This window comes from Ooceraea biroi, chromosome 10 (genome assembly GCF_003672135.1).
Source record: "Ooceraea biroi isolate clonal line C1 chromosome 10, Obir_v5.4, whole genome shotgun sequence".
Classification (NCBI taxonomy): domain Eukaryota; kingdom Metazoa; phylum Arthropoda; class Insecta; order Hymenoptera; family Formicidae; genus Ooceraea; species Ooceraea biroi.
Window position 1 is genome coordinate 8,414,772 of NC_039515.1, and position 17,235 is coordinate 8,432,006.

The 17,235-nt window shown below is 40.8% G+C and overlaps 1 protein-coding gene across 1 annotated transcript; it reads left to right on the forward strand.

Moving 5' to 3' along the window:
- The first annotated feature begins 553 nt into the window (after positions 1-553).
- LOC105283721 lies at positions 554-6,544 on the forward strand. The gene is made up of 4 exons (XM_011346712.2): positions 554-3,083; positions 3,776-4,253; positions 4,517-4,705; positions 4,825-6,544. Exons 2-4 carry the CDS (start codon positions 3,999-4,001, stop codon positions 4,870-4,872), a joined length of 492 nt encoding a protein of 163 aa, XP_011345014.1. The 5' UTR covers positions 554-3,083; positions 3,776-3,998; the 3' UTR covers positions 4,873-6,544.
- The last annotated feature ends 10,691 nt before the right edge of the window (positions 6,545-17,235 follow it).

Below are 17,235 nucleotides of genomic sequence, written 5' to 3' on the forward strand. Positions count from 1 at the left end.
TCGATGGGAAAAGAGTCGAACAGGAGAAAGAGATTTTTTTATTTCATGCTTACCAGTCCTATAAAATCAAATTGCTATCAGAATCATTATAATATTTCTCTGTGTTTCTGAAATTTTGCGGATTCCTTCAAATATCGTATATAATGTAACTATCAGAAAATTACATAGATAAAGATATCGTTAGATATGTCCATATCGATAAACATTATATATATTTCCTATACTTATTAAAAGCAAGTTTTAAGCTTTAACAAAATTTGTTGATACGTTTTTGTAAAAGTTAAAATCCAAAAATTCAAGAGTTTAGTGTATCGAGGATGGCTCTCTGCTGGTGCAGCGCGAAACTCTATGCAGAGAATGCGGAGGATGTCGGTAACACAGAATCTTCCGATGTATACAGAAGGTAAAAGTCTGCCTTTTCATAAGATGCATTATTAAAAACATACAATATTGAATATTATTACAACCATACAATTATATATATTTATATATTGCATTTATATTAATAAAAACATTGTGTTTTATAATCATAATGTCTAGTATACAACTTTAAACAATGCTTGAAATAGTAATCACGTGCAAACGTGAATTATATTATATAGTGTTAAAAACCAAAACTTGTCTCGTGTTTTAGTGCAAAAGGGTGGTCCACGTCGCTACTACAGTTCGCGAGAAATCTCAACAATTCCAAGCAGTTCGTCCATATCCTGCGGCTAGCATCGTCCACTACGGAAGTCCAGAAATCCTCGTTTACTCGAGACTCAGTTTGAAATCGTGAATTGATCATTTATGTCTATCATTTATTGTTTACTAAAGAGTCGACAAATATTAATTTTGATCCGATGCGAAGGTACTGATGTTGTACACCTTTTCGTTCACTAACTATTTCTTGATCCATCGTCGTCCGAAAACACGTCACTGATACCCTTTCTTCCGCTGCCTCCTGGTTCACACAAATGGACCGAGAAATGGTTAGTAGTCACACTCATCCAACTTACGCACCTGGTCAAGTCTTAGTCAATCTTGGTATTGGCCTTTAAGCTCTCACTTAGAATTTTTCTTCCAGTGGGGAGAAGAAATTTTGGAGACCCTTATGCTTAAGATATATATTATATTATATATATATATATATTGATATATATATATGTGTATATACATGTATATATACTACTTTAATTCGAGAGTTTTCTTTGAGAATTCCTCTCCTCTGTATATACATTATATCCTCTTAATACATTTAATTTCTTCCTTTCATCATGTTGAGATTCGAAGAATTGTTTACTTCTCTTTCTTTCTACACAGAGAAAGAATCGTTTAGGGATGTTCAGGGAATTAAATGATCCTCCTTGCAGTTTAGAAACTCCCTCTATCACAACTTCTTCGTGTTCTTCTCTAACTCTTCACTCTTCACCGTCTGGTTTCTTCTGAATCCATGTCATCTTGGCATATGTGACAACGTCATGTATATGATGCCCGGTCACTAATAGGTTCTTCTTCTTGTTTCGGTTATTAAATGCTTGAGTAACATTTTTCTGGATCTTCACCCCAAATCTCCAACTTCTTGATGAAGATAATAACCAATGCTACAGAGATTGGCACGTTGAAATCAACAAGAGTAAGATTGGCAGTACGTATAACCCACACTCTAATCGTCTCTCTTGCTAGCACCAATCACGATTAAATTCTAGTCTGCATCATCGACCTAGTTATCAGTAATTAGGACTCTATCCTTAGGTCACGAGTAGTCTTCTCCCTTCCACGGCTGATATTATAGAGGACGATCTCAGTTCTCACCGAGGCTAAAGCTGAAAGAACGGACGGACTATGTGCATCCACATGTAAGACGAGAGTACGTATGTACTACTTCCGAGATGACTCCTTTAGCAAGGGACGATTCCTGAGTAGCATCGGACCACCTACTCCATCTTTCAAAACTATGCCTTATAAAGAACATGAGAGATAAAAGAGTGCTTGCGAGAAAAAGCTCAGCATATTCGATCGAGTAGACACTCAGAGAACAATGTCTCATTAAATGTATTTCTGTTAGCCATTTCAGGAGTGATGAAATAAAACCTACATCAAGCAAAATATTGCTAATTATGCATCTAAACAGTAAAAAAGGGTGAAAATGTAAAACTTAGTGATAAGAGTTCAACGTGATAACACTCTAGCGGTTGCTTGCGCAAACACATTCAGAGAGAGAAGAGAACCTCTAGTACTCGCAGTTGCTTTAAGTACCTTTTATCGGCATGATATCCCACGTGGTAAGGAAGTGATCTTTATAACCGACTGAATGAAACATGATACCATGAAAAATAACTGTCAGAAGTATGAAGAATCATCTGAATGCTTGTGATATCATTAGAAGTGAAAAAAATAATAGCATGAAGAAACACGTAATTGCAACCAGCAAAACATACTTCAGAATAAATGTGTACGCCGTTAGAGACAGCATTGCATGTATGTACCACAGGTACATGCAGCTGGTACCAACGGCAGGCTGTCTTATCAACCTAGTCGGTAAAGCAGATTGCTTAAATTGTATTATACGGTGACGATAAATGGTACCATAAATGATTATAGCGAGATTATATGCTTTACAAAATCTCCAAGAAAAAAAAAGATAGTGTCTTTATTATGTTACTTAGATATTAAAGAAATTTGTTTGCTCAGTTTGATATCTGTTACAGATTTAAAATTCAAACGTGAAATGTAGAATACCTATCTAATATAGATATTTTTTATTTGCATCAACATACTTTTTAAATTTCTTGGCTAGCGCGAATTCATTTTTCTATTCAACTTTATTTCCGAATATTGTATGTACTTGTTGCATTTATATTATTGTGTCCAATATCCAATGTTAAAAGTTCTAGTTATTAAAATATAGACAAACACCTGTCTCTTGAGATTTGAACAGAAACGTTAGAAGGTCATGTTTGTCATCACGAGTACGAAAAGATACATGTACAGGTGAACGGCTATGACAGAATACACAAGCAAGACAGTATCAGTTGTCGGTTGATGTCGTCCGTAACTACAAACCCAACGGCTTAAAACGGATTAAAACTATATTAAGCCAGGTAATATAGACGATAGTAAAATAAAATTACAATAAATAATAAGAACATAGCTATAATATAACATTGTTCAAGATGGAATAATTATAACTGTTATAATAAAACATCTACATTTTGCGATGCTGAAAAAATCATATTAAAGTTAGACCATCTATTCAATATATACACATTAATATACTAATATTTATCCTTAAATGTGCTTCTAAAATTTAAAAATATATTTTGAAAGGCTATATTTTTTCCTCAACGTATGTAACTTATGACAAAAACTTTGTGTTTGCGCCTTTCGCGCGATTTAAATAGGAGATCCTGTTATCTTCAGGCTAAAAGTTGCTCAATTTTATATAAAAGTTAATATTGTTTCAATTTTGACCAATTCACACGAGAATATGTGCAATGTGTCGAGATGAAATAATTCCGGGATAGATGCCCAAGAGATTTTTGCATTTCTAAAAATCTTTTATGAAGATTATATATAAACGATGTTTCATGAAAGAAAACATTAAAATACCACTAGCCTATTTTTCAAGGACTTTTTATTGAAAATATATATTTATATTTTCGGTAATAAAAAATAAACTATATCCATCTATTCCGGACTTACTTTAATTATCACATATATGGTAGCAATCTTTATCATATAAATGTAATATCATATATATGTTCATACTAAATGTAATATTATAATTATTTAGATTTTCACACACACACACACAACAAGAAATCACACATAAAAAGAAACTGCACATAAGAAATCACACATAAGAAGAAACTATACATAAAAAGAAATTACACATAAAAAAATATAAAAGAAAATATATAACAAAAGGACACATAAAAAGTTACAAATAAAAAAACTAAAAAAATTACACATAAGAAGAAAGTGAAACCAACTACTGAAACCAACGCTGGAGAAAAATGGCATTATCATTAGCGATACCACTATTCGGTCTAAACAACGATTACTTTTCTGCATTGAACGCGAAACTTCTTAACATCGAACGCGAACGGAACCTACAAAATTCATTCGATTCCGGACGAGATTCTCCAAGTACCGGAAGCGAGACTAGCGGCATCAGCAGTTTTATAACATCCGCCGAATCAACACCAATCTCATCTAGATCGGAGACACCCATTGATGTGTTTTGCAGGAATCAGGATAATAATAATAAGGTAAACATCACATTAGTGTTCGCGTTAGCGTGAATAATTTAAAATTTGATATATCAAAGGATGTAGAAAAGAAAAGTTTCGAAAGACGAATAAAAATGAAGAAACCAATTTTCCAGAAAAAATACAATTTTCTATATCGTTTTAATATTAGCGTATTAATTACGTATTATTAAAGAAATATTTTTGCCATCGAATATAGCTTACGATCTTTCCGTGTGTGCATTTATTCAAGATCTAGATCAGAAGAGAAATATCTTTTTCAGACGGACGTCGATGAACTTCGCATAATGTTCAGAGGCCGCAACATATTAAATTTGGGGAGTAACATTAGACTACCGTTTTGGCAATTAAGAGAGCAAACACTAACTCACCAGGACTACCAAAACTTCGTAGCCAATCGCAGAACGTGTCATCAATTACGCGACCAGGCTCTTACCAACGATTATCCAACAGTATGTATAATATAATATAATATAATACGCGATAACACGTACGAATTTCAGGTAATAAATACATTTCTTTAGCAAATTGTGATTTAGTTACAGCTAACGATTGAAATTGCGTTTTACAGAGATGCTGCAAAGAGTGCGGATTTTATACACCAAGCCCCATCATTTAATGTTGATTTCACTGATTAACGACATTTAGCGACAACAGATCGAACGAGCGACAAAAAATAACGGACCATGAGCGGCTGCCGATTAGAAGGAACGCATCATAAATCGAGAGGAACATGTAAGAAGAAGATATAAATTTAGATATTCAAAACGCTGGATACGCACAATGCATCATGACACGCAATGATGTATAAAGAATTTTGCAATATGCATAAATATTGCAGCACAAATATTGAGACAGCTCATACAAATATTTTATAAAATGTCTCTGTTTGCATCATTCGTATATCTGAAGAAAATATCCACTGAAATATCTAAACAACATCCACATAATAGTACGAATATCTCGAAAAGTGTATGTTCCTTTCAATCGGATACGGGCTGCAGCTCTTCTTACACTTCAATATCGTAAGACGTGGTGAAATTATGCCATGAAATTAATCTTTTGCATCATATTACAAATGACGTAGAAGCACTTGGCGTTTCTAGAGTGTCTAATATTAGACATGTGCAGTTGTACAATCTTAAAAACTTAAAACCACAATCCAACAAGTTAATTGACAGTTAACTGGCGTAATCATATCCGCATCTTATGATACCTTTTCTTTATAACGTTATAGTAGCTTTGTAGCATTATAACAAATTTGATGATAACTTTATACAACGCACGCATGTGCAACTCGGACAAATGACGATGATAAGAAATACCAGAGCTTTTCAAAGTTGTCCGAAGTTGCGACTTATGAGCGATTTTCGTCGAACAGTCGAATATCAAATCGCTTGCGGAAGATTTGACGGTAACCGATTGGACATCTGAATAGGAAAAATGATTTAGACTTATAACTCGAGATCACTTGAATAGATGACACTAACTCTGTGCGGGACGATATTCGATTACGTAATTGACACGCGCAATCATTTCAAGTTACGTCGAAACAATTGATCAGTGCGTGAAATCGATTTGGTATCAAGTAATCGTCGCGATGAGACAACTGACTTTCGATCGATTACACAGATCAACATGCATATGTACAGATATATAATTTAACTTAACTTTGATGAATACGTACTTTTCGAAAAATCGGAAAATCAATTTTGATGCAGCGAAACAAGAATCAATTTCACGCACCGATTATATTTGTTTCGACTATACTTCAAGTAACAATGATTTAAGACATGTAACAACTGCAGAATCGAATATTACGTACGTTTCACAAAGCTCTATAAATACATAGATATTTCATTGTTCTTCATAGAAATGTTCTTCATGCAAGTCAGTTTAACAGATTAAAGATATATCTCGTTTCTACTTAAAGTGTCATTTTTATTAGTGTCAATTAATTGTGTGTTTTATATTCGCAATTAACACAAACAAGTGCCGTTGCCGTTTTATGTCACATCGTTATCGAACGACGCACCGATATAGACATATTGTGCCCCACGCAGCATCATAGAAGATCGGCAATTTCTACAAATGATCGCAGATCAACTCTTACATTTTCACAATAAATGTAGTACACCTGCGCTCGTAGGATGTGACGTATAATTCTGCAACGGCATTCTATATACGTCTCGCTTGACCATTGTTTACGAGTACATGATAAACAATATTTTATATACCTCAATGGTGCATCATTATGTATTTTACAACAAATAAAGTTATATTGAACTGCATCGAATGAAGCATGGAAATTCTATGTGCACACTTGTGTATCCTTACGGCTCCCCGATGATTATTTCGTATATTCAGCTTTGTAAAAAAGGAGAGTGGAGGAGCGCGATGCAACCCCATGAATTCCGGCTCACAATATCGCCGCAATATAACATTGGCGAGCCTCCTAGTAGCGACACTTGAGCCTACCGAAGATGAGCGGCGAATTAGCGCGTAAATTCGCACGAAAGGCATTAGTGCCGTTTCACGAGCCGCACAAGGGGGTTGATCGTTCGGACCCTCGTGCTTCTGCATTGTTTCAGCTCGAGCGTAACACCCAGCGTGGCGCTGCGGCCGATTCGATCCACAATCCCGCCCGTGCGACCCACACTCCGACGTTTTGCGACCCACACCGCGAAACCGCATCGCACGCGCGCGTCCTCCGTTCTCCTCCGCTCGCCGACACGCGCGCGGGTACGCGCCGACGGCTTTCTGAATGCGCGTATCCGCGAAGAAGATCGATTAATTATGAAAAGCACGTTTTATCGTAAAACAATTTGGAAAAACAAGAAGTAATTTTCGTGCTGTTTTCCTCACGTCGATTTTTCATTCCGGTTCCCGCCGGGATACACGCAATGATCGCCTGCTTTGCACGCGAGAATATCTGATTGTTTATTGCAGCGTTACTCATTAGTTATAATATAGAGAAAACAACACAGACCGTCAGTATGTTACTAAATAATTTCTCGTTTAACAATCGGAATCAAGAACGGCGTTCCTTGTCCGGCGATTTTTCGCGCTCGTGCCCCGACATTCGCTAAATCCGCCGCTGTGTACGCGTTCATATCGTTCGCGTGCATTTCGCGGGGTGTACGGGAACCTTTCAGGCACTGCACGCGTGCATGTAGACTGGTGCACGCGCGCGCGAACGGTGCAAGCGCCCCGTCCGTGCGTGCACGCGCGGATGCGTGGGTGCGTGCAACGCGCGAGAGATGCGCAGGACGACTATTCAGATATTGTTGTTATTGTTGAGGGAACAATCGCCCGTCAATAGGCCGCCTCGGCACAATGTATCTATTCAGGTGCGGTCAGCGGTGCTCAATCGATCAGGATCCGCCCTTCGCGAGTCTCGAAAAAGCTCCGCGGGACCACCGGCGAAGACCGCCGTTGATTTTGCAATGCCGATTGTAAACGTTTACACAGAAAGATTTACGCACAAAATCATATTTTTAGCTCAACTTAATCTATGCGTAAAAAGAATGTGCTTGTAATCGTCATGTATATATTTCGGAGCACCACAAAATCGGCAAAAGGGTTCGATGACTTGCATATCTTTATTTTATGAAATATAGCGTGAAATGCTGTTAACTTCTCATATATTCTGAGTAATGTTATAAGGAGCGGTATGAGATTGTCAGATTAATTTGAATTGCATCACGATATAATTCTTTGATTCATCAGCAATATTGTGCATACTTCTTCATGCATTAATCCATGTTTTTGAGTAAATACTATATGTATTTTATTTTTGTAATAATTACTTTTGACAGAGTAACATTTTCATTTCTTTAATAAATGCCATACTTTGACACAGATAAATTAATGACAATATGTTTAATACATGTACGAAATATACATCATATGTTGCATGCAATATGAGAAATATAAAAAAAACTAGGTTCTCTCAATTATTTCGAATTGGTATTGAAGCACGAAATAGATCAAATCCCCAACATTCAATCACTGCAGCTGCACTTCTCTTTTTCCATCTAGACAATTCCACAATTAGCACACCAAAACATTTAATAAAAAAAAACATTCTTTATCCTAACTTTAACTCAAGATTTCCACCTTGTTCCTTAATTTCCGTATTTGTGAAATCACGCACGATGCACCACGCTGGGATCAAGCATGCTAAAAGCCGGGCATCGGACCGCGCGTGATTGTCTATTATACCTGCGCTTACCCCGACACGCGCGATAATCGTCGCTTAAATATATTACACGGTTGATAAGCTAGGTGTACGCCACGAGGGTGAGTCGCCTATCGCTCAATCGTCATTACTATTCAATGAGCCGCGATCCACGAGCCGACAAACGGACCGCCGTATCACGCTGATGCAACCATCGGCTCGCGCCAATCGCGGACGCGTTCATCAAAGGGTCTCCTGCCGGAGAAAAAGAGGCCGCGGGTGAGAGCCACTGCCGCGGGCGAGGGTACCAGAGTTCCGCGGCTATAGCGATGATTACGTATGCGGGAATCATTGTCGAGTAACGCGCGATGCACATGCAAAGGCCAAAAATCGTCGAAATCAGTCGAGTTCAACATCAGCATTGTACCTGGGCTTTGTCTCTGCCTCATTGTTGTTGGTCGGTACTCTTCTCTCTCCCTCTCGCTCTCTAGCTCTCTTTCTCTCTTGGCGATATACGTACGCGAGCCGCGGCTGCTGTCCCGGGTTGGCTTCCATGGTTGGTCCATCCACGCGACCAGGACCATTCGCTGTTTACGCCAGTTTCGCGGACAGGATCGGCTTAATCCCTTCGTCGTCAAGGCGCGCGCACGTACTACTCGAAAGAACCAAGGTAAAGGATGGATAAAAGTAAGAATTCGATAATCTAGATAGTGCGTCACCGCATACTATAAGTAAGAAGTTTCTCTATTTTTCTCTCATAAAATATGTATAATAATATCCGCACAGCACTATAAAATTATTGGAAATAATCAAGTTGGATGTCAGATTCTACTATAAAAATCTTTATCCATCCAAAGATTAGGAAATCAGCTGCACGCCGTCCCGCTAATCACTAAATAATTCTACTTCCACGACGAATGCGCGAGTTTACCACCCTATCCGGAGTGCAATACGTTAAGGATCGAGTTATTTGCAAGTCACTCGTCAGTCCTCCCCAATTTTCACGCCGATGTTTCGCGTCTCCGATTCCCATCCCGCAATCCGGTCCTACGCAGTCGACGCACGATGGAAATGAAGGAGAGAAGGGATCCGCGCACGGCGAATCCGTGTCTGCCTTTTTTCAGTGCGCATAATACAGGTGCAGGACAGATAGGACAAGATCTCCGCGATGATATTGGGAGTGAGAGCGAGTGAACGAGCGAGAGGGGTATAACACCACCAGCAGAGCAAGGCGAATCCGGCAGAGGAGAAGAAGGGGAGGCGGTGAGCGGAAGGCTGGGAGGGCGAAAGTGAGCGAATGCCAGAGAGAGAGAGAGAGAGAAAGAGAAGCGGTAAAGAGGGGATAGGAGGAGAAGAGGGCATAGAGCAGCTGAATAGGAAGCGACACAATGGACCTGGGTGGCTGTGGAGGCGTGTTATCAAATGGGTTCCTCATTCACATACTGCGGCCTGAGCTACCTGTGTCTGTCTGTACCGGTGTCTGTCTGTTATACTTATTCATACCGCCCATTGTGTCCTCCACTGTTGAGTCGAGTTCAGTTCAGTTGAGAACGCGATGGAACGTGCCACAATGCACGAATATGGGCTGCGCCGCACCTCCCCTCCTTCTATACCCTCCCGCGCACCCTCTCGTTGTCGTAGCTCTCTCACTCTCTCTCACTCTCTCTCCCTTTCTCGCGCTCTCTCTTTGTCATTTGCCACCCACGGTCCGACCCGCGCCGCGCGCGCTGCTTTCGCCAGGGCCGACTGAAAAGAAAATTGCGTCGGGAAATTGTATCTGCGAGAAAACCCGACCGATAATGCGGAGTCCTTGAAGCGTGCACGTCGCGGGACCTCTCCACCTCGGCGGCGGCGGCGGCGACGACGACGACGACGATGACGACCGTGGTGGTGGTGATCCTCGAATCCTGCTGGGGACTCCCTCGTTAGACGAGTACGCGAGTTTCCACGAGCAACGATCGATGTCTCCACGCGGATCCCATCCGGAATTCCGGGATGCACGCGATACTTGCGGGTAATTCCAACCGGGAATTACCGCGATATCCCGTACTTGTGAGGGTAGAGCGAAATTAAGATTGCGCGAACGAGGACTCCGATAAAGGTCGATAGTATCCACTTCTCTATCGAGAAAAGTACTTGAATATTTTTAATCAGACAGTTTTTTTATGCATCCTATTCTCTAATCTAAATTAAATTATTTTTATATCTCAATAAAATATGAGACAATAAAAGAGCAATTCATTTATTAATAATCAGTAACTCTTCTAATTTTATTACTTTCTTGTCAATGGAAAAATGTTAAATAAAGAGAAAATGCTAATTTCATGAAATAAGAACATACAAATTCAGCTAAAAATTCGGCTCAAGTGGGAGCCCACGTGACGAAACGAACGTGCGGTGTTCTCCAGCGCGAGAGTACATCACCGAAAAACGATAAACGGAGGGAGGACTCTGAAGAAAAGGAAAAGAGACGCGCGGACTCGCACGGACGTTTCTTCGCGGCGCGGCGTACCGTGCGCGATGATGACAAGAGAAAAGAGAGAACGCAATACGTATAACAGCCATGGGGTCCTGGATGAGCCGCGCGCGGACGCAATGGCATACAAAACTCGCTCAATACGTCATTCAGCCGAAGAATACGCCTCGTTCTCGCCATTTTGCTCCCAGAATGAGAGTTTCAAAGGGAATTAAGGATTCAAAGGCATCTTTTGCGCGGCGCGCATAAAACGTCCAGCCGCCGCCGCGGCTCCACTCCGCGTAGCTCTTTCTCTCACTCCGCCGCTCTTCATCTACTTCCGTCTTTCCCTTTTCTTCTTCTATAACTCCTCGTACGCGTCGCCTTCGTTTCTACAACGTTCTCAAGAAGAGCCATGAATCGCCGAAGCGCTGAGACGCGACGCGGCGCATCGCCGACAGATGCCCACAGAAGGATGCTAAGTCGTCGAACGACGAATGTATCCGGCCGCCGGTATTCCCATCGCGCGTTTCAGCGACAAATGTGTCTGTCCGATTTTCATAGCGCATTCAATACGCGAGATTCGCGTGAGTAGAGCGTACGCGCTCGGTGGTAGCCGTTTAACGATAAATGTCATGCGGTTTCCCGATCCGAAAGGAAGAAAAACGACCAAAGTGAGGCGACTACTCGGTGGCGAATGAATGAAACGAGGACGCGCCAATAAAATCCCCTAAACGTCCACGTCATCGCTCAAACAGCCGGTCAATCTCCAAGCAGCCCTAAAAATCTGTCCGCACTTATCCCAGCGAGGAGAAAAAAAGGAAAGAACGCGCCCGGATCCACTCCCGTCCTTCTCATATTCGGCGTGTTTCCGCCGAGAAATGCCGCGCGTATGCACCCTCATAATCCCACCCCTCCGCGTGAGATGACCTTTTTTTCTGTATCTTCGGCGTTCGCGCGGAACAAATTCGGTCGGCGATCACTGTTTGCGCTATAAGATAACAAAGGGAGGGGTGGCTACCACGTCCTGCCGGTCTAGGATTGCGCGATTAACATAAAAATGCGGCGGCTCGTAAAAGGCCACCGTATACATACATATATTATGAGCGCTATGTATCGTGGGAGGGTTATAGTTTCTGATTGTTATTCATATACGGCCGGTAGCCACGTCCGGTACTCGTGCCAACGCGTGCGCCGAGTCAATATAACGTCAAAATGACGTAGTGCAAATATAGAGACGAGATATAGCAGCGACATATTGGCCGCGGTAATTCTCATTTTTCTGAATATGTTTTTCGACAACTGTACCTTTGCGACAACTCACGCGGTCTAAATTCTTCGGACGTATCCATTTCTTATTTTGGCGCTACCGCAATTGAGTTCATTAGTTCCTTTCTATAAGATCCGCATCCTGCAGCGATAATTCTATCCTTTTGGAATGAACTGTTTTTAGCTCGAATGTAGATTATACTGGATGGGGGAACTTCAACGTTTCCTCAGTCACGTGTCCGAATAAAAATGAAAAAATAGAAGTATTACTCACCCAGTAGCGTCGATGCAGCAGAAGTTGAGAATCTGAAACAAAAATCAGATTTTGATGAGAATGAAAATCAAGTACGAAAGAAATAAAGTACCTTGGCAATTCGATGAATATAACAGATATTCAACTCAAGATATTTTGCGTTAACACTGTCGCATGAACAATATCTTATAAATATAATAATTCGCAGTAAACATAATCTAGAAAACAACATAATACGGATAATATAAGCGACATTTATATGTAACAATGACGTTTAGCGAATTATCTTAATTTTCAATTTTTGCGCGATGCGTAACGGTGCTTGCGTATCTGTTTACGCGAAATCAGTTCCGGAGACGCAAAAGAAACCGAATCGTCCGCAGTTTCTCGTAATCGTGATACCGCGGTATTCTTTGCGTAAACCGTGTGCACACACTTGCTCAGTTGCACTATACATTTCCCTTTTTATATTTTCCTCTCCTGAGCACACAATAAAAAGAGAGCTAGGAAAAGGGAGAAGCAAAGAGGGAAAGAGAGAGAAAGAGAGAGAGAGAGAGAGAGAGAGAGAGAGTACACGAATACCCGGTGCACGCATACACCCCCCAGGTTGAGCATTGCCGAGGCCTTATCGGCAGTTATCGGGCCGTGATGTCACACAATGGGGCAGACAATGCGCGGGACAATACACCCCCTGCTTTCTAGACTATCCGGCCTTCACCCGGGACACCCATCCACCTATCCACCGCCGACTTCTCTCCTCTCTTGGAATCAGCACATCCCCGCCAACTTAATAAACATAATAGCTGACTATGCCGCCCCGCGGTCACAATGAGAGCGCCGCGCAAAGAGATACCGAAGATACGAGGTACCGGCATTGTGCATCCCCGTTCTCCCTCTCGCTCTTTCCCTCCCTCCGGCTTCCCCGCCGAACGGATTATACGTCGTGCTACAGACGTGCCGTCGCGAATTTGCCATTCACGAAAAACCTCTCCACCACAAGAAAGAGAGAATAGAGCGAGATTCCGCGCTCGATGAGAGACGAAGACTTGCTTTTGGTCGTTATATCGGATAATATAAAAGGCATGGGGAGAGAGGACAATCGTGACTCTGAGCACGAAATTTATTAAATGATGTTCCTTGATACGTACATGTGTATGATCATTGGAATGTAATACTCAGGTCACGGGAAAGGAAGATTAAAATGAAGATGAAATTAATAAGAAACGATTGTCGTTTGCTTTACAACTCAGAATGAAGGGACGATCGATTTTGAACAGCTGATAGGATTTATTTAGGACGAAACTGAAAGGCACAGTTTCAAACCGTGCGATGGACTTTTGACACGAGCGATTCTCTCGTCGAGATTTGAGTCCGGAGGGTGGATTGCCGTACGCATCATCGGATCGACTCTACGCCCTCGTGTATATTCTCCCACTCCACTCGACCTACCGCGGGTTGCTCGAACCACCCTTTGCGGCCGAACAATATGCTTGCCCTCTCCGCCACCGTGTAATTACTCTAAACCACGTGCCGCCACAGAGAGGCAGAGGGGCAGAGGAAGAGAAAGAGAGAAGGAGAAACAGAGAAAGAAACAGAGGTAAAGAGCGCGTGAGCTGATGCACGGACCATTGAAAAACGCAGTCGAGCGCCCATTATTTCGAGAACTTTTCACTTTAAACGCATCCGATACCACGCGTGTATAATCGTTCCCGGAACGAGTTCTAATCGAAGATTTTTTGAGCTCGCGATTGCTTTTGCAATAATTCGAATTTATCCCTTCTCACACTAAAATGTCAAATAAAATAATCAAAAATAATTGAGAACGAGAAACTGCCTTTTCTAGTTTTATATGCAAATAATGAAAAGAGAATGTCAAAAATGATTACTACATAAGATGCAATTGGCAATTTACATATTTTCTATTATTAATGATATTTTTATATTTTATCGAAAGAATGGATGGCACGCGTATGTCAAATAAGTGTAAATACTTGCGTAATACCAATGTGCTCTTAGAACGGTGTCTATAGACAATCGCAGAGGTTGATATCGACAGACAGATTTCGACATAACGTCGCGACGTCGATCGTATCTTTGAAATGGCATCGGAGAAACGTTAATTAAGCGAGCAGATGCGCAGAGGAAATAGTAAATCATACAACCCCGCGCAAATAGAGATCGTTCGGCGCGTCGTATCGTCGCTGGGTTATCGGGATTGTGATAAATCGCTCGTTCGAACCCCTTCCAGGCCATATTATAACTCATAGAAAGGGTGCGTTACACACTCCTACTAAGAGGCACAAAGTAAATGCAAACAATACATCGCTTAAAGGGTTAAAAATTCTTATCGATTTAAATGCCGGCGAAAAGGGCGAGATCGATTGTTGCGAAATCAGATTGATCATTTTTTTATTCGTAAGCCTATTGGAAACAATACATTTTAATTTAATCTAAATAGATTAACTTTATAAATATAAAGTAAGTTACGCAATTCAGTCTAATCACATTAATTCAATATACTTGCAAAATTATTAATAATTAATAAGTTATAAATTAATCAATTCAAATTAATCATACATCTTTAATGATAGAAATTATTTTTTGGTAAAAATCAAGAAAACAAAATTGAAAATACTGTAATTTTATTACTTAGATACCCGTAATATAATTATATATTATGTGCAATTTTTTATTCACCTCATGGTTGCTCTGCCATCATCCGATGCCTTCTGAGCCTCTTCCTCCTCTCAATGGTCCATCGATGACTACTTCTTTATGGCACTCACGAAGTTATAGTTGATTAGTGCAGCCCAACACGACACTCGTTTGCGAAAATACAGTTACTTACAGCAGCTGATCTCGCGCGCACTGACCAGAAAAGTACGACGATCGCGCGGCACTTTATACGGCACTCCCAACACGTTAATTGTACGGTATACGGTCATCGTTTCGAAACTTTTTGTGAAAATTCTAAGATCCGACGTTATTCACGAATTTGCCGAATTATTAGGATTTAATTATCTTCAAACCAAAAAACAACCATGCGTAAAAAAGACAGAAAGTGAGATGAAAAATCTATTAAATCTATCACTGTCAGTCAGTGAAAATCATTGTCAATCTTTACTAGCATCCAAACAAAAACAACAAGTTCGCTGCATTATTAATAATTAATCATTATTATAATTATTCAAAAAATTTTCAAGAGTTTTAAAGATTTCCAAAATGTTAGATAATATTAAATGTATCGCCTCACAAAAACTATAAATACGTAAGAACGCACGATGTAATTAACGGCACTCCCGAAGCGCACTTTGCTCCATTGAGGCGAAGACTGCCAGTCAATTCGTCGCCGACAACTAAAACATAATGATAAAACAATATTATTTTCTCCCCGTTATCATTTCCGCTGTTATTTCACATAAATTAGTCTCCCCCGATATATCTACTCCGAGAAATAGTTATTGTCTCGATAGGCTTATGAGCCATTATTCGCGAGAATTAATTAATCGCACGTACTGATGCCTAATTGTGAAGAGTAATTGTATTTAACATTACCCTGTAACTTGTCACGATTGCGAGAATTAATGCGACGCGCGACGAGGCGGCTCATAATGCTACCTGCCCGTTCAAGTGTCATTGCGTGAATAACAAAGTGACCGTTTTAAATAACATAGTGGCGACCCGTGCGTTACAAAAAACGAACGTGAAGCAACACACGTTAAATCATATCTGCTACGATATATTTAACGTGCAATAAAACGCACCCATGCTCAATATTCAATTCCTTTGATTTTCAATTCCTTTCAAATTGATTATTGCATCCTTGCAAAAAGGTATGCCAGCATATAATCACTATTGTTAAAATAACATTATGCTGTATCAATAATCCTTGACACAATACGAAATAAAAACGCACCGCGAGAGAATGAAACAGCATCGAGGAAAAAAGACAACAACACAATTCAATTTAATTTTAGATATTCTTTTAATTTGTATAAAATATCAGAATGTTTTATATTATAAAGGTTTCTTATAAAACCTTTTATTAATTTTGCATCATTTTAAATAGATGTTATTAAATAATTTATCTATATTTACTAATCATAAAGTGTCAAAAAATAAAACATCGGCTGTTAATTAGTTGAGGAGGTGGATCTAAATTCCTTCGCGTTTTAATGTTACTTTCGTCATTCTCAACTCGACAAGTTACAAGCTTCCGATGCGGCGGGTTCTCCGGGCTTATCGGCACGTATGATGCGCCTGGTTCAAAGCTACAATCGCGGAATTAACACCGGCGGTGCGCGCGTATTAACGAGTAATTAACCACATCGGCTGATTCGATAGATAATCCGGAAGACGGCAGTAAAACAAGGTAACCTCGCGGGATTGGCGGCAGCGACGGTGGCGGTGGATGACGGTGGTAGCGCGGTGGTTGTGTAGCGGCGGTGCCGGTGATCGTTGGCGACGATGGTGCTCGTGATGGTGGTGGTGGTTATAGTGACAGTGGTGGTGGCGTCGGAACCGCCCCGGCTTTGCAAGCCCGGCGAATGGAGTGACAATGCTGCCACGAGATTCACAGTTCTCTACCACCCCTTTTGTCTTTCCCCTCTTTACTCTTGGTCTCTCGCACGCGCTCTCGCCCCTTTTCATACCATTTGCAACTTTCCGGCCTCCCTCGTCCCTCCATCTCTGGCCCCCTTCCGGGCGACGGCGGCCCTCTTTCTACCTTTAGATCCGCGCCGCGAGCCTCTTTATCTCGTGTACGCGCCCGCCGTTGCATTCCCAGTGGGTGCGTACCTTGAGGCGAATCCTCGCGAAGCGATTA

Coding starts and splice junctions, on each gene's coding strand:
- LOC105283721 (XM_011346712.2), top strand. CDS start 3,999: ATGGCATTATCATTAGCGATACCACTATTCGGTCTAAACAACGATTAC. Junction 4,254..4,516: donor ATCAGGATAATAATAATAAG/GTAAACATCACA, acceptor TATCTTTTTCAG/ACGGACGTCGATGAACTTCG. Junction 4,706..4,824: donor TTACCAACGATTATCCAACA/GTATGTATAATA, acceptor TGCGTTTTACAG/AGATGCTGCAAAGAGTGCGG.